Raw genomic sequence first — 22,486 nt, forward strand, 5'->3', positions numbered from 1 at the left:
CTTCAAATTGATACTTTTCTTCTAACTTTAAAACTAGTTGCTAGAAATTATATTCTTTTCTTCGTGTTAGGAAGATGACATTTGGAAGAGTTAGTGACTTGGGACAGTTCATCCGAGAATCTGAGCCTGAACCTGATGTGAAGAAATCAAAAGGTTTGTGATGTTTTCATACTCCATATTAAGCCTTTACTTACATTACTTATTGATTTTTTTTTAAGTGAAGGACACTGTAAGTTTTAATTAGTGATAAAATCAGCAACCTTCACCTTTGTAGGCACAAGTAAGTATAGGATGTGTTATCATGTCTCTCTAAAATCTGTTCCTCCGAATCAAGTTACTGAGCCTGCCTTACCAATACAGAGGCACATCAGTATGAAAAATACTGTTGCCTTTTTATTTAATGGCAAAATACACAAGCTCAGGGTCAACTTGAAGTTTATTTTGAGACCCTTTATTATATTAAATTTCCTCAAAATCTCAGAAAGATGTTTTGAAATATATGTGGAAAGTATTACTTTGTTGGAGTTCAGATTCTTACTTGGTTTAATCGGCAGAAAAGGGTCTTGGAGAAGACTAGACATTAGATGCAGAAATCCTTTTTAGACAGGTGTATTCTTTGTGACTGATTTCAGCTTACAAACCGTTGGTTTACCTAGGAAGTTTGGGAAGATAAAGATAGATCCATTAAAATACTGTCTGTTAGATTTGTCTTTTTTATTTTTATTTTTATTTTTTTAAAGCAGCAATAGTTGGGTAATGAATTGTACCACTTTGTTTCAGTGACTATCAGAGTAAACCAAAACATGCAACAATTATGGAAACAACTTAGACCAAAGTGTGTCTATTACATAGTTGACCTTATTTATTCAGATAATTAATATATTTCCTATTTTGACAAAAAAAGTCTCATATGGGTAGAATGTTGTAAAAACTGGATCAGGAAAGTTCATTCTGGAAATAGTTTTTGAGTTACTGTTCCTCTGTATGTACTGGTTTTCACTGGGCAGGTTAGAAGATAGGAATTGAAGCTGTCATTGTGTCATAGCTGGTAAAGCTGCCCTGTGTGATACTGGCATCCTGTATAGGCACTGGTTTGAGTCCTGCCTGCTCCACTTCTGATCTAGCTCCCTGCTAATCACCTGGGAAAGCAGCAGAAGATGGCCCAAGTGTTTGGGCTCCTGCCCACACGGGAGACCTGGATGAAGCTCCTGGCTTCTGTCTGGCCCAGCCCTGGCTGTTGCAGCCATTTGGGTGGTGAACCAGCAGATGAAAGATCTCTCTATGTCTCTCCCTCTCTCTCTCTAACTGTGCCATTAAAATCAATAAAATAAGTCTTAAGAGGAAGAAGATAGGAATTCTGTTACCAGGAAACTTAGAGTTTAGTAGTTTTGTGTCTTGGATTGGGTGGAAGATGGACTCTGGGAAGCAATCAGTGGTGGCCTTGGAACAGGGGAAGTGTTGGATGATCCCAGTGAGATGTTGGCCAGAATGGACAAATTAATGTCATTAGGTAGCTTTTTTCCTTTTAAGATTTTTTTTTTTTTATTTGAAAGAATGATAGAAAGATCTTCATCTGTTGTTCACTCCCCAAATGACCTCAATAGCTAGAGTTAAGCCAGACCAAAGCCAGGAGCCAAGAACTCCATCTGAGTCTCCCATATGGGTGGCAGGGGGCCCAAGTACTTGAGCCATCTTCTTTAAAAAAAAAAAAAAAAAAAAATTATTTAAAAGGCACAGAAGCAGAGAGAAAGGTCTTCTATCCGCTGATTCATGCCCCAAATGGCCACAGTGGCCGAAGCCAGGAGCCAGGAGCTTCTTCAGGGTCTCCCACATGGGTGCAGGGGCCCAAGCACTTGGGCCATCTTCTACTGCTTTCCCAGGCCATAAGCAGAGCTGGATCAGAAAAGGAGCATCCAGGACAGAAACTGGCACTCATAAGGGATACTGGCGCCACAGGCAGAGGCTTAGCATACTATACCAAAGTGCCAGCCCCAAAGTCTCCAGTATTAACAGAAAATCTCTGAGCTGTTTTTTTTTTTTTTTGAAGTTGGTCGTATACCTCTGACAGCTCATAAAGAAGTACTGCTGCTTCATGTATATAGATGTTGAATATATGCAGCTTGTTCTTGTTTCATATTAATTAAAGTGTTATGAGTAAGGATTTAAAAACAAACTTTTCCCCAAGCTACTGAATCTCTGTTCATTCTGTTCACTGTCTCTTCATATTACTCATTCTAAAGCGTAATTGAGTGCCTACTAAATGTATCCCTTGTTCCAGGCACCAGGAAGAAAACAAATTTCCTATTACCCTAGAACTTACATAGTAGTGGAAGAGAGAGTAGATAGTTAAAGAAATGAATTACTGCATGTTACCTGTGCTTCTATATTTCTGTATAAACATAAAAGGCAGGATAAGACACTAGGAAGGTGATGGGGGCTACTCTTTAGAGATGGTTGTCAGGAAAACCTTACTGAGGAGGCAGCATATTGAGGAAAGACCTGAGCACAACAGGGAAATAAGTCCTGGTAGTATCTGGAAGAAGAGTGTTTTTGGCAGAGGGCAAAGATTAGAAACCAGCAACCAGAGCAGATGACTGGGCATGGGCAGCATGGCTGGAGTGAAGTGACCAACAGGATGAGTGGGAGGAGGTGGGAGAGCTGGGAGGGTTTGCAGAGCCTACGGCAAGGACTTGAAAGTGTTGAGGACATAGTGGAAGTTGGAATAGGGAAGTGATGTGATGTTTTAAAGAGATTGCTGTAGCAGCTTTTGGAAAGTACAGAGTGGTGTTTGAGAAGCAGGGAAACAGAACCTTCTTGGCATGTAGTCTAAGTCATAGTCTGAATAAGGCATGATGGTGAGCGAGGGCTAGGCTGGTGGGGGAATAGCAGTCACACTTGGGTTACATTTCAAGGAAGAGGTCACAGGGTTATTTTCTCTGCCAGGAAGTTCATCCATCAAGCTACTTACATTGTTAATTTGAGGCACACCTACATAAAGTAGTGAATAGGAATTTCTGCAGTTTGCTTAAACACATACATTTATCCTGGTATGTCCTGTAATTGTCCAGGTATCCCTTAAGTCAACTATTTTTTGGTAATGAAGGAGCCAAGAGATTGCATTCATTCACTCCAGACACTTTGGAAAGATTTCTGTGTCTTGAACACTCTGCTTAGATGCCAGGGTTGTAAACTAGAGGGTAAAGAGGGAATGGGTTTCACTCTAGCCTGGTTCCTTCTTCATAACCCTGATCTATTAAGCACACTGGGCTAGTTTTCTTACAGAATGCTCAACGTGGATTTTCCTGGTTGTGTTATTTAGCTTATTCTTCCCTCCCCTTGAGCCCAGTTCTTCTAAACTAGAATTTATATCTGGAGTCTTGATAATTCAAGCTCTACATTCTTGGATAGAGCATGTCATAGGTAATGTATGTGGTGTTTTTAAGTCTGTCTGTTAATGGGTGTATACTTGCATGTTAAAATATTCCCTGAATGGATACACAGAATACTTAACAGTGATTGTGGAAGAGTAATTTACATTTTTTGTTATACCCTTTTCCAATTTTTGAATTTTCTTACCTTATGCAGACTTCACTGCTTAATTATCATCCCCACCACAGCATGGCTTCCTGTTGCACTTGAAATAAAATCTAACCTCTCTGCTGTGACCTGCAAATGTTCCTGCTGCCTCTACAAGTGTAACGTTACCCTGAAGCACTCTCCCTTTTGTGAACTAAGCTCTAATTGAACTATCCTTTATTCTTTTTTTGAGGTTTCTTCCCTTTCAGTCCTCTGCCCTGGCTTGTACATGATGACTGGCTCCTTCTCATCTCAGTATTAACCTCTTCACGGAGGCCTTCCTAGCCACATGGTCTGAAATCACCTGTACCACAAAGTGCCACTTCTGTGTCTTCCTCATTGTCTGCAGTCAGCCTGCTAGTTGTATGGACTTGCCTTTGGTCTATTTGATGACTAAACTATTACCTCTATGAGGGAGCACGGATTTTTTCTGTTTTATTTGGTATTATACTCTTTGTTTGTAAGATTATGCCTGGCATATGGTAGGCACTCATTAAATATTTGTAGATAGAACTAAATAATTTAAAATTTCATGATTATTTGGGTGGTGAGATTATGGGCCGTATCTATTATTTAAGAAAAAGGTCATTTTAAAACTTGGTTGCCCTTTGCATACTGGTATAGATAATAAGTTTTCTTATCTACATAGAGTCCCTTTATCCTTCTCAGACCCTAATTGGTATTTCTTAGCATTTTCCAGCTCATGTAATTATTTTTATTATTTTTATTTATTTGACAGAGTTAGACAGTGAGAGAGAGGCAGAGAGAAAGTTCTTCATTCCATTGATTCACTCCCCAAATGGCCGCCATGGCTGGCACTGCACCGATCCGAAGCCAGGAGCCAAGTGCTTCTTCCTGGTCTCCCATGTGGGTGCAGGGCCCAAGCACTTGGGCCATCCTCCACTGCCTTCCCGGGCCACAGCAGGGAGCTGGACTGGAAGAGGAGAAACTGGGACTAGAACCTGGTGCCCATATGGGATGCCAGCGCCGCAGGCGGAGGATTAACCAAGTGAGCCACGGTGCTGGCCCCTCATGTAATTCTTAGACGATACCTCTGTGAAGACAAGCTCCTCATTTTACAAGTGGTGAAATTGAGGAGTAGGAAGATTGTGGTTTGTTAGGAGTCAAACAGCAGCTTAATAGCAGATACAGAGTATTATTTGGTTCATAGTATTATCTTGACAACAGTTCTAAGCCTCAGGTCCCCTTCCTCTACATTTCTGTTCATCCTTGCTGAGGACAGTTGGAAAGACTTTCCATCTCAATGGTTTTAATTTGGGTTTTGGAAACCTAGTAATAGGGCACAAAGGAAATCAGACTGCGTTTTTCTTCTTTTTTAAAAAAATTATTTATTATTTATTTGAAAGAGTTACATACAGAAGGAGAGGCAGAGAGAGAGAGAGAGAGAGAGAGAGAGAGAAAGAGAAAGGTCTTCCATCCACTGGTTCACTCCCCAATTGACCACAACAGCCAGAGCTGGGCCCATCAGGAGCCAGGAGCTTCTTCTGGGTCTCCCACGCGGGTGCAGAGGCCCAAAGACTTGGGCCATCTTCTACAGCTTTCCCAGGCCACAGCAGAGAGCTGGGTCAGAAGTGGAGCAACAGCCAGGGCTCAAACCAGCACTCATATGGGATGCCAGCACTGCAGGCAACTGCTTTACCTGCTATGCCACAGTGCCGGCCCCAAGACTGAGTTTTTAGAAGGGTGTATCTTAGAAGTTTCATGTAATCAAGGTAATTTACAAAGTGACATTAAAAGCATCTAGAGGAGAGTGTGGCAAGAAGGAATTATGAAGAATGTTGTGAGCCTGTGTCCCTGAGTGGAATTCCCCTCGTGTCTAGTTGGAGTGATGAGGGAGAAAGCAGTACTTGTGTCAGGAAAACCCTGGACTTGTGGTGTTTAGGAGCATGGGCTCCACATGTAGTCATCAGCGGTTTCTAAGCAGAGTTGAGAAGAGACAGAGTGAGGGAGACTCTTAGACAACAGGATTAGTAGTAATGAAGAAGAGGTTTTGGAGTTAGTGATAGCAAAATTTAGAGGGAAAGTCTGACTTAAGAGATTTCCAAGATTGAATTCAAGAGATTGTAGTCCAAGGGGAAACTAGGTGACAGATTCATATGTGAATGAGTAAATAAGGACAGAAGCGTGGTTTTTTTTTTTTTTTTTTTTTAACCCAGGTGAAAATTATGGTCTTAACTGAAACAGGATGTAGAAAAAAGAATAGGTGGTGAGCTCAGTTTGGAACTTGTTAAATTTAACATGCCTTTGGACAACTTGAAAGTATGAATTTGATGCCCAAAGGGAGTTTCTGGGTTATTTGTATATTGAAGAAAATTGAAGCCCCAGCAGAGAAGTGAAGAATGCTAGTAGTAAAACTCTAAAGAAGTGCCCTGTTACAGAGTGAATGCAGAGGGTGAGTCAGAGGTGCAGGTAGAGGGGGAGAGGCAAGAGCGCCAGCAGCGCGGTGCTGCAGATGAGACCGACCAGCAGTGGGGTAGACCTCGGACACAGCTTTCAGTGCTGTGGCCCTGTTGCCTCTGCCTGACTGTAAACTTTGACTAAGCTAGTGCTCATACTTAAATTAATTAAAATTGTTGAGAGAAAAGGATTCAGGCTTGATGTTTTTCATAAAGGCTATGTATCCCATTTACTGAATTAGAAGTTTGCCTAAAGAAATAATCTGACAGTAACTCACGTAGTTTAAGGTACAGTTGGGAAGTTAATGTTTAAACTATTGAATAAAAGTTTAAACTGTGTATTTCATGTATAGAAATAGAGGCTAGGCTACTTCCTTGATAATTCTTCAGCATCTGTGTGCAGATATATGTTTGTGTGTCCTAGAAGTTGAGGTGTGCTGTAGCTTGGATAGAGCCTGGCTGTTTGAAATTCTGCTCTCACTCACCTGATTTATGCAGACAAGACAGCCAGCATATAGCAGCATAGTCTGTACTGTGAGGAGCTGGTCTGGAAAGTTTGAAAATACAAGAAGTGGACCAATGTCTCCTCAGCTATTGCTAGTTTTTACCCAAGAGCAATATCTTGGTTATGGGTTTTTTTTTTAATTTGTTTTTAAGATTTATTTATTTTAAAGGCAGAGAGAGAAAGATCTTCCATCTGCTAGTTTACTCCCCAGATGGCTCCAACAGCCAGAGCTGGGCTGATCTGAAGCCAGGAGCTTCCTCTGGGTCTCCCACACAAGTGCAGGGGCCCAAGGACTTGGGTCATCTTCTGCTGCTTTCCCAGGCCATAGCACAGAGCTGGATTGGAAGAGGAGCAGCTGGGACTAGAAATGGTGCCCATATGGGATGCCGGCACTACAGACAGCCGCTTTACCTGCTACACTACAGCACTGACCCCTATGGTTTTGTTTTGTTTTTCATGTTTGCTGTGTATTTAACAACAGATAATAGTTTATTTCACTAAATGAAGAAAGGAGAAGAAAAATCCAGAATTCTGAACAACTTTTAAAATGTATTTCAAGCCATGATATTTGCAAGTTAAATATTTGCTACGAAAACAGTATAGCTGGTGATTATTGATGATAATATTCCTTAAAGAATATCCATGTCCAGAAGGGAGCAGCTTTTAAAATAACAGTATTTTTCAATGTAAATTTATGCATGAAATCTAAATTGTGCATGAAATCTACATTCAATTTTGGCTTTGTCTATTAGGATCCATGTTCTCACAAGCTATGAAGAAATGGGTGCAAGGAAATACCGATGAGGTAAATGCAACTTTAATGTGAAGATTCCTGTTTGTGAGTACCACTTGTGTCCAAGAAGAGTTTGAGGTTTTCTTTCTTTAGTTCCCATACTTTAGCAACATGGCCCATCTGTGTTCCCTTATCCAAGAAGTAACAAGAAAGGGTAAAGAGGGCTTCTTCGCATTTCACAATTGCCTGAAGCTAGAAGTGATCTTCAGCCCACAGACCATGGCCACTGAAGGATATCCATGCATTCAAGTTTTCATCGACCAGCGGGCATCAGTAGTCAATGCAAAAAGCTTCTGCATTTCTGCACTCAGTTTGACTGTTTAAGAGTGGAGGCTTGCTTTTTGAAGAGTTTTGTACATGAGAGATGGCAGCAGAAAAAGGGAAGAGTGTTATTTTGACCATCTAACATGAAAGTGGTCATGGTTCTTGATGCCTGTTGATTGATCCTGGAAGCCAGCAAGTGGCGTGTGCATACTCATGTATCATAGCCAGAGCATATTCCAGATTTCTTTCATACATGGGAATGTACTTCTTATCCAGATAAATAGAAATGATATGCATATACAGTTGTGTTTAAAGCACTGATTATTTGCATCTTGATTCTTCTAATGAGTAACCATTATCAACAGTTTGAATTACTTCCTTTAGGCCCAAGAAGAGTTGGCTTGGAAGATTGCTAAAATGATAGTCAGTGACGTCATGCAGCAGGCACAGTATGATCAACCACTAGAGAAATCTACAAAGGTAAGGATGACTTGTGTTCTGACCTAGCTTAAGTAAATTATATTCCGGGTATATAAAGATTAAGAGGACATAGGGGACTTCTGTATGCACCTCTGGATTGCTGTGGGAATTGCCTTTTCATTATAAACAAGTAGAAAATTGATAAACTAAGTGAGAAAACTGTTTCCAGATATTAGACAATGGGAGTATAGGGCTGAAGAGTAACATTGAAGTAATCTTGTTTCACCACCAGAAGCAGCCTAGGAAGGGCGGAGAGAGGACAGAGTCCAGTAGTCTTGTTGAATTTGAGGAGTCAGAAATAAAAATCCAGAGACCCTGATGTGTCTAGAAATTATAGAACAGGGGACAAGAGGGAGTTGCAGAGATTCAGAGAGGCTGTTGGCTGAATACATATCTGTGGATTGAAAATGCACATCTTCAGGGAAAGAACCACCAGAAATCATGAAGAAAGAACTATGAGTAGTACTTGTCCCTCCTGGTCAGAATGGTATACACAGAACTCTGGGTAGTGTCCACACAAAGGTTACACCTTACTACTGGGGCTGAGTTAGCCCCAGAGGAAAGCACTTCAACCTAGAGGGACAGGCATGTGGTATAGCAATTAGATGCCGCTTGAGATACCTGTACTTCATAATGGAGTGCCTGGGTTTGAGTTCTGTCTCCCAACTCCAGCTCTGTGTTAGTGCATACCCTGGGAGAAAGCAGGTGACACAGCACAAGTAGTTTGGTTCCTGCCCCCATGTAGGTGACACAGACTGAGTTCCTGGCTCCTGGCTTTAGCCTGACCCAACCTCAGCTGTTGGGGACATTTGGGGAATAAACCAGTGGATAGAAGATCTTTTGCTCTCTGTTGCTGTGCATTTCAAATAAATAAGTCTTTAAAGAAAACAAAAAGAAATGAAAGAAGAAAGAACCAGTGGGACAAATAGCAAAGTAGATTTAAACTGAATGATATTAATAATTATATTAATTATTAATATTAATTATATTATAATTTATATATTTAATAATTATATTAATTATTAATATTTTCATCAATTATTATTAATCATGATGTTAATGATTATATTAGATGTAAATGGTCTAAGTAGTCTAGTTAAAAACTAGATTGTAGGATTGGAAAATAAAGCAGAAAAAGTAAAAAGGAAAAAGAATGAAAAAGATAAGCATGCAGACGCTGTCAGAACCAAGCTAGAATGGCCATTAATGCAAATCAGAGTAAAATTCAGAATAAGGAGGATTACGAGGTGCAGCTTCATCTAGAAAAGATGAAGAATCCTAATTATGTATGCAATTACTAAGAAGTTCAAGTTCAAGGGGGACAGCATTGCGGTGCAGAGGGTTGCAGTGCTGGTTCGAGTCCTGGCTACTCTGCTTCTGAATCAGCTTCCTGTTAATGCACCTGAGAAGGCAGCCTGGGGGAGACCTGGATAGAGTTCCTGGCTCCTGGCTTTGGGCTGACTCAGCCCAGCCCTGACTGTTATGGCCATTTGGGGGCAGTGACTCGGCAAACTGATGTCTGTCTGTCTCTGTCTCTCTGCCTTTCAAATAAATAAGTATTTTCTTAAAAATGCTCCAAGTACATGAAGCAGAAATGGATAGAACTGCACAGAGAGGTAAAGAAATCAGTAATTGTCGCTCCCCCTCTTCGTGGAGGAACGACACAGGACCCTGCGCTGTTCTTTCGTCTGCTCGGCCCTCCCCGGGTTTGCTGCTGGTTCTTCCCGAGTTGGCTACCGTCCCTTCCACCTCCGTGGAAGGGCGGTTCCCCCTGCCACATTCCCTACTTCCGCGGGGGAACGGCACACCGCCGGCCGGCTCTCTCGGGGGCTGCACAGGTGTTCCTTCAGATGTTCCCCTTAGATGTTCCTGGTGCATGCCGTCTCTCTCCTCCTTTATAGTCCTCCTCCGCCAATCCCAACTCTGCTACCCACACGCCGAGTACGCTGCTCTCCTCCAATCAGGAGCAGGATCAGTTCCTGGAGGTCATCACTCAAGTTGGCAAGAGGCAGCTGTGTAGAAGCTGTTTTCTCCTCTCCCAGCGCCATATTGTGGGAGAGCAGATGCATAGAATAAGTCTTAATTCCAGTAACTCAGTCCAGTCCGGGTTGCTCCCCACAGTAATAACATAGATTCCAGCAGTCTGCTCTTGGTAATAGAAAGGGCATTGCTCTTGAAGAATTGGTATACCCCTGTCAACCAGTCAGACCTGAATGACACAGCAACACAGCAACAGCAGAATGCACATTCTTTTTTTTTTTTTTTTTTTTGGACAGATAGGGTTAGGGAGAGAGACAGATTGGTTCACCCCCCAAATGGCCACTACAGCCAGAGCTACACCAATCTGAAGCCAGTGGCCAGCTGCCTCCTCCTGGTCTCCCATGCGGGTGTAGGGGCCCAAGCACTTGGTCCATCCTCCACTGCCTTCCCAGGCCACAGCAGAGAGTGGACTAGAAGAGGAGCAACTGGGACTAGAACCCGGCGCCCATATGGGATGCCGGTGCCGCAGGCGGAGGATTAACCAAGTGAGCCACAGCGCCGGTCCCTGAATGCACATTCTTTTGATGTTCACATGAAACATTTACAAAGATGTGTTGTATTCTCAGCCATAAAACAAATTTCAGTAAAGTTTAAATGATAGAAATCATCCAGAATATGTGAAGAACTCTTAAATTAAGGAAGACTGACCATCTGATTTTTTTAATGACCAAAAGCTATGAAAAGACTCTACATCTGAGAAAACACATGAATGGCAAATCCTTATGTACATTGATAGTCATTATGGAAATGCAAATTAAAGTGATTCTGAAATTTCACGTAAACGTAGAAGAATGGCTAAAATTAATAAAATTTATAGTACCATGTGTTTACAATATTGTGGAGTAGCTTAACGTGTGATATTTTACTGCTGGGAATGCAAAATGATAGAGCCGCTTTCCAAAACAGTTTGACAGTATCTCATAAAGTTAAACATAAACTAGCCAGGCATTTCCTTGGGGAATCTAGTGTCAGAATTGTTAAGTTCTTGGACTGGTATGTTCTCCAGAGACCAGATTCCTACCTAGAAGATTCTTGCCAAGCTGCCCGTTTCTTATTAGCCAAGAAAGGACAAAGCTTAGAGGGGCTCTGTATTATTACACATATATTATAGCCAATCCCTCCTTAATCCCCTCCACCCCATTTTCAGTGCAGCTTCCTTATCCGCAGGCGTAGCTAGCATATTTTAGGCCAGAGACACTGTTTTATTCTACTCAGAGGTAGATGTCAGATTTTTGTGCTGAGGTTGAGTTTTGGGCAGAAGCAATCACACAATATGGCTAATGAGAGCTTCAGAACCATCACTGCCAGATCTGCCTGCTTCTGCCTTGGGCTTTTGACAAGTCTTCATGTTTGCATGCACCCTCATTCACCTCACCGAGGTATGTTGCCGCCAGTTTTTGACAGTGTGAACCAGGTTACTGCTCAGCTCCTCTACTTCAGTGTTGGGTTGCGTATCTGGGTCCGCTACATGATTTAACACTTGTCCATTCACTTCCAGCTTCCAGAATGTTGCCACTTCCACCCTTTTGTCCACTCATGTGAGTTTGTGTTTACAGAGAAAAACGTGGTGCCAGTGTAAGAAGGAGTGAACTGAATGAGTGTGATCAGTCCACCAGTTCTCCCTGGAGGGCAGATAGCTCTGATTCAGAAATTAGGAAATCCAGACTTGCCTTCTCTGTAGATTCGCCACTAGTTCTCATCTTGCCCATGAAACTACACAAATAGCTTTCAGAAAATTGAAGACAATCATCTAGTCCCCCTTCCGTCTTTTCTTCAAATGAGACATTCTCAGTTCCTTCAGCACTTTTACTTTGTTACCTGAGGACTTAATGTGACAGAATTTCTGCTCATGTTCTTCATGCAGACATGAAACTACTCCTCTGTCACTTACATTAACCAAAAATCAGGAATTGGAGGAAAGTATGATCAGATGACATGGAACTAGCAGTACTTTTGAGGGCTTTAGTTTGGTTTGGATTCATCATCACCCATTGCTTTCCAACTTTCCAGACAACGTTTTACTGTAAGAGCTGACATTATCACAGTGTGGTGTAACTTTTCATTGTGCTGATTCATTCCAAAGCCCTGTTCACTTTTGCAGACTCTATCCTCTTTTCTGTGAAAGGGTGATACTTTTATCTATATATATCTTCTGGCTCAAACTAAAATAGCAAGGAGCAAGCTAAAGGTGTTTAAAAAAAAAACACAGGGTGGTTATTTTTGTGATTCTCCATAATCATGGTGGTGATCAAATGTTTGACAATAAGATTATGTTCTTTAGAAACCATTTTGGAAAGCAGATGTTTAAAATTCAGACTTCTCGTTTGAGTTACATATTCAGATTTTATTACCATGTGCTTTTCATTTTGGAGATAGGCAGATGTGTTTTGCTATATTTTGGTTCTTGAGCTTGCCAGGCCTTCTCTCTGATTTGTCAGGATGTCTGTGATGCCTGTCCCTCGGGCATTAAAACCAGAACTAGCTGGGTCCATTTTTCGGCAATGTGTGCAACTTCTGCAAATGGCTTTCCTTCTCCAGTCCCTCATTTCCTCCTCAGTGAGTAAGAGAAATTGGACCAGAAAACCTCAGAAGGACCCCTTCTAATTCTCATTCTATGGTTTTAAGGTTGTAAGCGCCTGTAGGCCCTTGCAGGAATACTCAGTCTTTCTAGCCTGTGTTGATGACTCTCTGCCTGGAACCATTAACTCTATGTTGCCTCTAGAGTGTGCTTGGACATTCAGCATGAGCTGTCTCATGCACTTCCTGAGTTGTTTCATGAGCCTAGTCTCATTTTACAAACAGTGGGCCATGTCCTCTGTGATGTTTATTTTCTCTTCAGTCCTCTTGAGCTTGGTCTGGGGAGCCTTGGTGATGAGAGTTCTTGGGGATATTCTGTGTTATGACATTATTATTATGATGATGATTATTAAGACTGTTTCAGGTTTCCCCTGTTACAAGCAATATTTATTTTCATTTTATTTTAAAGGTACAAAATGGAGAGAGAGTTCAGGTCTTCAATCCACTGATTGACTCCTCAAATGCCAAACAGCTGAGTCTGGGCCAGGCCAAGCCTGTAACCTAGAACTCCAGCCAGCTGCCTCCCAGGGCAGGAAGCTAGAATTGGAAGTGGGGCTAGTACCTGAACCCTGGCACTCTGATAATGGGATGCAGATATCCCCAGCAGTGTCTTAATTGCCATGCCAAACACTCCACAAACAATATTTTTATGAATGTCTATATTTAGATAAGTGGGAATATTTTTCATTGCGAAATCTGTTGCCAGAATGTAATGGTGAAACAGTCTGGATGCTGGTCTTTGTTGTGTGATGCAGAGTGAGTTATTTAACCTCTTTCAGCTTCCATTTACTCATTTGTAAATAATGCCCCCTCCCCCTAGCTGTGGCCCAGTAGGTTAATCCTCCACCTGTGGTGCTGCTGGTCTCCCATGTGAGTGCTGGTTCTAGTCCTGGCTGCTTCTCTTCCAACCCAGCTCTCTGCTGTGGCCCGGGAAGGCAGCGGAGGATGGCCCATGTGCTTGGGCCCCTGCACCCACATGGGAGACCAGAAAGAAGCACTTGGCCCCTGGCTTCGGATTGGTGCAGCTCTGGCCATTGCGGCCATTTGGGGAGTGAACGAACAGACGGAAGATTGTCTCCCTCTCACTGTCTGTAATTATACCTCTCAAATAAATAAATAAAATCTTTTTTTAAAAAAATTAAGATAATAATTGTATTTTACCTCGAAAGATGGTTGTCAGTTCTAGCTGTCATAAGCTGTGGTATATAGTAACACCTGCTAATGATAATGGGTCACTTGTAGCAATGTGCCTTACCTTTTTTTTTTTTTTTTTTTACAGCTATGACTCAAGCCTGAGATAAAGGAAATCTACTTTTGAGAAAACAGAAAACTTTTTTCCTTTGGTTGGAATCTTCAACACAGCCAGTGAAAACAGAGCACTATGTTTCCTTTCACTGATCTATCACTGTTGTTTCCAAGAAAGAATGGGAGACAATCCTAGACTTCTACCATAACGCAGAGTAACATGTAGACTTGATGCACACGATGTTCACACAGTGAGAGTCATAAAGATACAAAGTGGCATTGTTTACATTACTAGAAAATTCTTAGTTTTCCATGGCAATAACCCATTTATGAGAGAGTTTTAGCCCCCTGGAATAGACAAAGGACCACATGCCTTGGGAGGCAGATCAGCCTGGGGTTGCTGTCAAACTGATCCATCTCTGGCAGCATCACAGAGCAGGTGTCAGAGGTGCCGTGTGTAGTCCTCCTAAAACAGACAGGCGTGAGCCCACCGAGAGCCAGGAGGGGCGGCAGTGCGGTGCTAACAGAGAGGGGACTCAGCTGTGCTGTCTTCCTTCACAGAGGCGTTACTTGAGAAGGAAACTGACAGGCCATGGGTCAGGTCTCAGTGACATCATCATTCCCGTTGGTGGCAGTATACAATTTACACACCTTAATTGCTCCTGAGCTGCAGCGTCCTTACAGTTGTCTCTGCTGCTAACAAAGCGTGATGCTAGTTCACTGTGAGCATCCAGACTTGCTCCTTTGAATTCTGCGCTCCAGTGACTTAACTTTCCTTTCAGCATATGTGTGAAAAGAATGAGTAATGATCACTCCAGTTTTCCCTCTGTAGTGTCTTGAACAAAATGGTTATTCCCAGATTGTACTTTTTTTTTTTTTAAGTAAGATGGACAGGTTGGGCTGGAGGGAGGGAGGAACTCGCCTAGGTTTGCCTCCCCTGTTCTTTGCTCTGAGCTGGGAAGTGTACAGTTGGCGGCCTTTTTTCTTTCTGTCTTCAGGACAGAAGTAGACTCACTGCTCTTGCGCTCAGTCAGCTCTTTCGTGGGGACCCCACAGCCGTCAGCAGGGCTGCCCAGTTGGCAAGCACACTCCACCGGCCCTGTGGTGCCAGTGCCTCCTCGATGTGCGTAATTGTTTGAAGGCTAAGTTTGTTCTCTTAGGTGTTACTGCTTTTGCAAAAAAGAAAAAATACTATATATATATATGTACTATATATATATAAATATATAACTATCAATCACTTCTGTCCTTGAGAAAGTCTTGAATGAACAAAGAATTTATTCCATTGCATTAGTTGATTGTATAGAGGCGCCCTGTTTCATCAGCAGAAGAGGCGAAAAGGCCGTGTGTAAGTTTTTGGTACTGTGTACCACCTGTTGTTGTTCTAAAGCGAAGTATTCATGTACGTAAACCATATTCTATTTAATTGTGTTTGATTTTAAAATATATATATATGAATTATATTTAAAATCGTGTCAGCTTTCTGCTTTCAGGGCATTTATGGCTCTTCTGTTGAATATCTTAATCCTTCCAAATAATTCCATTTGCTTTACAAAACCCCTGAACTTGAGCCACTACTGGACTTAGCCTTGTGTTTGCACTGTATGGCATAGACCTGAGGTTTTTATTAAGGATATATGCTGTGATTAACTTATTTTGTTCTTTTTAACAAGAATATTTTCATCTATCTCACCTTGTTTCAATCTATGATGGAAAAGCAATACAAAGGTCATAGAATAAACTGGTTTGGGGTAACTCTGGCTGCCTCTGCATGTTGTGGAGTAACAATTTCTGGAAGATTCTAGGCTCTTTAAGCTGATGCTTTCAGTGAGATAATTTCTGATGGTTTCTTGGTATACGTTTTGTGCTTCTGAGCGGGAGATCCCAGTAGCTGTAAGCCTGTGGTGGAGGGAAGAGCAAGTTGGAGGTTTCGTTACCTTTTTTCTGCTCCACCCGCCAACCCACCTCCGTGGTGAGATGCAGAAGTTGGAATTGGGTTCGCCTGACATTGAGCACCCTTTGTGTCCCAGGCTCTGTTCAGGGCATCTGGAGAATATGATTCCCTGGCAGGGTTTTTATAGGTTCAAGGAATAAGCTTCACCTTTATCATGTCATTGACATCAAACACAAATTGTTTAAAAAGAAAAGATGCCAGTGAGAAAGTGATACCTCTGATAACTTTGTGTCTAAATAACTTCTGTAAGATTGGGTGAAAGTAAAAAGCAAATGTCAAACCAAATCCAGTGAAGAGCAATAAAACAGGGAGCAACTTTTTGTAACTTTATCTACGTGAGTTTTAGTATTGTGTAGAACTTTCTGAATTGTAAGCATTTTACAGTACTGGCGCTTTAACTGGTTGGGTAGGAATCTGGAGGGGACGGTCACTCTGAGTTTACAAAGTTACAGACTTTTTTGTTTTATGTAAGTGTTGAGAGCTAAGACCCTGATGGACGCAGCAGCTGACCTCTAGTGGTGCTGTCTGGGGACCTGACTGTCTCACAGTAACCCCTCCTGGCCCCCACCTACACTGGCACAGGAGTAGGGGCCACAATTCTGGAGGAAGACTTTGCTCTCCCACCGTTTCCTCCTTGTCACCACATACCAGCTGACTCAGGGTTGAACTCTGACCCAAACGAGCCTAATTCTTTATTTTGGGAGTTTCGCTTGGATAAGGAGAGATAGCAGTTGCCCTCTGGGGTGGTGGCTTGGAGGGTCACTTACCCAGGCAGGAGCCTGCATGTGCAGACAGGCCTGCGAGAGCAGCTGCCTTGGCAACCCTGAGGACTGCATGTGGCCCTGCACCCTTCCTTGGACTCCATTAATCCCTCAGGTGTGCTTAGAATGAATTTTGAGTTTTTTCAGAATCAGTCTGAATTGAGTTTCTACTGCATGCAGCCAAGAGGCCGTAATAAAAGGACCATGGCTCTGATTCCTGATGACCCTGTGTACTCAGCATGTCTGCAAAGCACTGCTGAATTCTGGAGCATTTCCCTTTTGTAAACTTTCCCTGATCATCTTGTGTTTTTTTCTCAAAACGGAATCCTAATCTAATGTAAATGAAAGACACTCACTCTTCCTTACAGTGAGGAGTGAGGAAGGGACAGGGTAGGTGCCAACATCCTGTGGGGCAGTGACCATTAGGACTCAGGACAGGGGTCGTCTTCCTGTCTCCCGACTTCCTTCTCCACTCTCAGCAACTCTGCTAAACCTGGAAACACAGGGTGTTCCAGGTAATGAGTGCCCGACACAAGCTTAACATAGAGGAAGGGGGTAATGATTACAAAGCTTGTAAATGCTGACCACTTCTGTGGATGCGGCAAGGTCTCTGGCATTCGGCTGGAGGCACAAAGGGAAAGTAGGCACCAGTGAACCCTGTGAGGCGACAGCATCAGCGGCCGCAGTAGTAGCTGCCCTCTGATCCCCTTACAGGTGGTCATTGTGAGCCCTGAGGGAGCCGTCCCCTGTGTGGGCAGAATCGGGAGTGGCTTGGAGCAGGGAGGATGGGGCTCTGCCTCCGGGACAGGCCTCGGGGTCATTCGTGACCATGTAGGATTTCTGCCCAGTTTGGCATGCAGGCAAGGTGTTCCTTTGGTACTGCCTACTGTGGCACATTTAGGATGTCACAGACCTCACCTGGAATCCTTAGGCTTCTCGCCTAAGGGTGATAGCGCATCCACCACCTCCTAGCACCCCCTGAGGCACTGCAGGACTGAGCCCTTTGGTGTCCCCTGAGTAGCCCTTGTCAGCACAGGCTGGAACAGTAGGCAAGGAGCCTAGGAAGAGCAGACCTGACTTCACCTCCCAGGGAACCAGGATTTGCCAGGGAGTCCATGAGAGACGAAGGCTGTGACAGCTGTGGCATTTCTCCCAGCCTCAGATTTCCAGTCTCTTGCCTTAAAGGTGCCTTCTTCAGTCTCATCCCTGAGTGATTCCAAGCCAGCCTCTGCCTGAATCATGGGAAGGATCTCACATACCGTACCTGTGGAGGAGGCTCTGACTTGAAGAAGCACCTCGCCAGGACTTAGGGCTTCGGACTAAGGGCAGCTCTTAAGTCTGGACCCCAGCCTCACCAGCTCCCCAGAGCCCAACAAAAGCACCCAGGTGTTAGTTTCCCGTGGCCAACAGCAACCTTTGTTCCTTCTAATTACAGAACAACTGATGTAGTGAATGTTTACTCTGTTATAACAAAGCTGGGCGCTGTTTACAGTGCAAGGGCACAGGAACAAAGTAAACAAACTTGGAAGCCCCACAGAGCTTGCTTTCTACTGAGGAGGCGGTGGAAGTTGCATCTAGAATATATGTTGTTACTTTGGACTCAAGCTGACTTTTTGAGCCCAGGTTTAACTTCCTTTATTCCTCAAAAGAAATCACTGGGTCTCCCCTTGGACCACCCCAAGGAGAGCTACAGCTTAGGGAGGGAAAAGGCGGCGATACCCTCTTAACCCCATGCCCTGTGAGGACCAGATGCTGTATTTTTTTTTAAGCATTTTATTTTATTATTATTTTTTTTTACAGGCAGAGTGGACAGTGAGAGAGAGAGAGACAGAGAGAAAGGTCTTCCTTTTGCCGTTGGTTCACCCTCCAATGGCCGGCGTACCGCGCTGATCCGATGGCAGGAGCCAGGTACTTCTCCTGGTCTCCCATGGGGTGCAGGGCCCAAGCACTTGGGCCATCCTCCACTGCACTTCCTGGCCACAGCAGAGAGCTGGCCTGGAAGAGGGGCAAGCGGAACAGAATCCGGCGCCCCGACCGGGACCAGAACCCGGGGTGCCAGCGCCACAGGCGGAGAGGATTAGCCTAGCGAGCCGCAGCGCCGGCCTCAGATGCTGTATTCTTCCATTCGTTTGCTGCAGACCAGGTGTAGGCACTTAGCCTGGGGTTGGGCACCTGGTTAGCAAAAAGCCTGCTCTCTGAGATGGTCAGGATGAGCTTCTCTGTGAACAGGGTAAGGCTTAGAGGACACCAGAGGATCAGCCCCAACCCCCATGGCTCTCTGAGTTCTACTTAAATGATGGTAAGGACTGGCCAGCGTAATCCAGTATGTGCTGGTTCCAGGCACTATCAGAGCCTTACAAAGGAAGTACTTGTTTTTCCCTTAGAAATGAGGACAGTAGTTGTTTGCTCTTGTCTCGTTTTGCAGCTCATTCGTACTCGCCACAGGCTAGTATGGCAGATGCTGAAGGCTTAAGAAAACTGGTGGCTTTAAAATGAAAAACATTCCATCCGTTACCTTAAAGCAGTAGTTCTTAAACTTGCACCCACATCAGGATCCCCCAGAGACTTCTTAAAACATAGAGTGCTGGGCCTAACCCGAGTTTCTGACTTACTAGGTTTGGGTTAGGGCCCGAGAATTTGCATTTTTCACAGATGGACAGATGATTATGCTGCTTTGGAGTCGACACTTTTGTGGATCACTGCCTTAAAGTCTTTCCAGCAAATCGGGAAATCAACGTTTCCATTTATTGGCTATATAGAAGTATAGTTTGAGGCGCATTACCCATGATTCACTCAACACGAGTCCTTTGTTAGTCAAATGTGTATCAATGCTGAGAGCACCCAAGCCCCACCCCACTGTCTCATCATGAGAACCTGGCCAGCGCTGAGGCCATCAAGGCCATCCTCACTGGGGTGGAGCTTAGCGGAGGCCACCACACAGCAGTCACAGACCCGGTGCCTTTGCTGGGGACGGGGAGCCTGACAGTCCCCTAGGTCTGAGACTTTGCACTGTTGGGAATCACACCTAAGTCCCCATGGACCGTTTTGCACTAATCCTGCCTCGTCCATGTCCTTCCAGCTTACCTCCCAGGTCCTTGCTGCCAGTTACCCTCCAGGATCCTGACCATGACTTTTCCTCATTTCTTCCTTTCTTTCTCATTTGCCGAATCTCCCTCCTGACCATTTGTTCTCCAGCATGTGTTTCCTGATGGCCTGTTAATGTGACTATGCTAGGTGCTGAGGACACAGTCATACCCAGGACAGACAGACTGCCCGCCCTCCCTGTGGTCTAGGAAGCGAGGAATTACAAGTGGAGTGAGCGCTGTGAGGGTAAGGAAGCTTCTGGGGGGGATTTAGGTGGACACCCTCATCCCCTATGACTTACACTCCCTGGTCATCTCAGTCTTTCTGCCTATCCTACATGTCTCCTCTCCCTCAAGGTGCCGCTATTTCACAGTCCTAACTACATATCCAGGCCACTCTTAACCCCCTCCCCAGCTGGAGCAGGACTCCGTGTCCAGGTTGTACACCAGCACCTGCTCCTGGCCGGTGCTGCCACCACAGTTTTGCTCAGACTCCTCACTGAAACCCTTGACCACCTGGGAGCCAGTCCTCCGCCATCTGGCTGCAGGCGGCCGCTGGCTTGCTCTCCAAGTCTGATACACCACTCCTTTCTCCATGCCTTTGTTCCGCTCCAGGAAGCGGCACTGGCCATGGTGACCATCGGCCCAGCAACTGTGGCCTGTGGTTCTTTACCTGTTCTTTTCTCAAGAATGGGAAAATATTGAGGATGGTGTTTTACTCCACCCGTAACCAAACTCGGTCATCTGCCGCAACTGCTCTACCTCTGGTTTCTTCTCACACGTGTTAGCCCACAGCAACCTCAGATGGGGCAAGTCTGAATGGTCAGAGATTCCTCCTGTGGGAGTGGGTTGAAAGAAGGGAGGGAAGGAACTTACTCATTCCAGGAAGATACTCCTTCACCATTACAAGGGTCTAGTTTTGTAAACCAGCTTTTCAGAGAGCAATTTCAAAAGCAGTTAAGTGAGCAGTTCTGGTGCAAGGACTACAGACATCAGCCTATAACTTGGGGGTGGGGGGATGACAGTCCTAAGGGGGTGATTTGCATGAAACTCTCCAATGAGAGTGTCAGATGTGTGTCTTCAAAGTGCTGCAATCAAACACCTTAGACACGAGAGACGAGGTGCACGTCCGAGACACTGGCTATAGGTATCATGAAGACATTGATATCCAAGATTCTTGTAGAGAATTTGAATCAGATTGTTATTTGAAATATGAGAATGGGGAAAAAGCAATATTTTGTATTAATGTATTATTGTATATAATGTTATTTTAAATAAGCATGTGTAACTAAATTAATAAATTAGATACTATAATGACATCTGACTTACTTCATTGACATTCCTGAATGCTTAAGCACTCAGACTGAGACCTTGAATTTTTTTTTTTAATTTCTTCCATAGTGATAAAATATGGATTTGCTGCTTGTCACCTGCCAAACAGATTCCAAATTCAGACCCTGAATTACACATCTCCTGCTCTTTCCTCCACGGGTTTTTAATTCTTAGAGTCAAGGTGAACATACTATAAAATGACCTCTCCAGGGTGGACATTTGTCCTACTGGGTAAGCTGCCAGTTAGGATGCCTGTCCCACATCAGTGTGCCGGAGTTAGAATTCTTCTGGCTTCTGACTCCAGCTCCCACTCATGCAGACTCTGGGAGGCAGGCAATGATGGCTTAAGTAATTGAGTCGCCACCCAGGTGGGAAAATCAGAAGGTGTACCCATTTTCTGGCTTTTCAGAGCCACCCAGCCTCTGCCTTTTTGGGCATTTTTAGTTGAGAGACCAAGAGATAATGGTGGTATCTCTCCCTTTGAAATTAATAAAGCTCTTTACATTGATTAGGGGCCAGCTTTGTATCACAGAGGGTTAAACCACTGCTTGCAATACAGGCATCCCATATTGGAGTGCCATTTTCAGTCCTGGTAGTTCTACTTCTGATCTAGCTCCTGGTTAATGCACCTGGGAAAGCAGCAGAAGATGACCCAAGTCTGTGGGCCCCCGACACCCTTGTAGGAGACCAGGTGGAGTTCTGGCTTTTTGCTTCTGCCTGGCCCAGCGCTGGCTGTTATGGGCATTTGGTGACTGAACCAACAGATGGAAGATGTTTCTCTCCCCTGGTCTCCCCCCTCCTCCGTGGCCATGTGTATCACTCTGCCTTTTGAATATGTCAACAAATCTTTGAAGAAAATTTACAGTGCCCTCGCCCTTCACTGTGTATAAAGAAGTTTTGCTTATCTTTGAAAACTAGCTCACTTCTGCCATCTCCTGCCAAGGTCTCCCCTGACGCCCTCTCTGGCTGACTTTCCCTGGTGACTTCCCCAAACAGTGTCCAGTTTGACCTCATTGGAAGTCTGTTCTGGCCCTGTCTGCCCCATCAGATGGGAATGAGTTTTCTCAGGAACGGCCTGAGTTTGACCTCCAGGGAATATGACCCAGAAAACTGCTAGAATAAACAGAAGTGTGCTTTAAGTGGAGAGTGCTCATCTTTCTGAGTGCATCTGCCCAGCCTCTGAACTAAGCCTGCCTGTAGCTCAGGGCAGAAAGATACTTTTCTGCTCTTAGCAAGAGGCTCATCCTGAGCTGTCCCTGGGCTAGCCCAGTAGTTCACAGGGTATCATTTTCTGGTGCTCAGGGGTCCCCAAGACCTTTTGTAGAGGTCTACAAGATCAAAGTTACCTTCTTAACACTAAGATGTGGGTTGCCATGGTCACCATGTGACTGTTGGCACTGACAGTGCAAAAGCCGGAGTGGGTGAGACTTCCGTCACCTTAGCAGGAATCTGGACAGTG

At 44.1% G+C, this 22,486-nt stretch overlaps 1 protein-coding gene across 2 annotated transcripts in view; it reads left to right on the forward strand.

Moving 5' to 3' along the window:
- Positions 1–21,012, forward strand: part of AKAP10 (A-kinase anchoring protein 10) — an 85,566-nt gene extending 64,554 nt beyond the window's left edge. For both annotated transcript variants that reach the window (XM_008270671.5, XM_089318489.1), the window contains 4 exons: positions 71–153; positions 7,251–7,303; positions 7,940–8,035; positions 13,932–21,012. In XM_008270671.5, coding sequence (XP_008268893.3) covers positions 71–153; positions 7,251–7,303; positions 7,940–8,035; positions 13,932–13,937 — 238 coding nt within the window. In that variant the 3' untranslated portion in view covers positions 13,938–21,012. The remainder of the gene's footprint in view (positions 1–70; positions 154–7,250; positions 7,304–7,939; positions 8,036–13,931) is intronic.
- Positions 21,013–22,486: the final 1,474 nt, after the last annotated feature.

The sequence above is a fragment of the Oryctolagus cuniculus genome, chromosome 17 (genome assembly GCF_051225735.1).
Source record: "Oryctolagus cuniculus isolate XC-2025 breed Fujian yellow rabbit chromosome 17, ASM5122573v1, whole genome shotgun sequence".
NCBI classification, from domain to species: Eukaryota; Metazoa; Chordata; class Mammalia; order Lagomorpha; family Leporidae; genus Oryctolagus; species Oryctolagus cuniculus.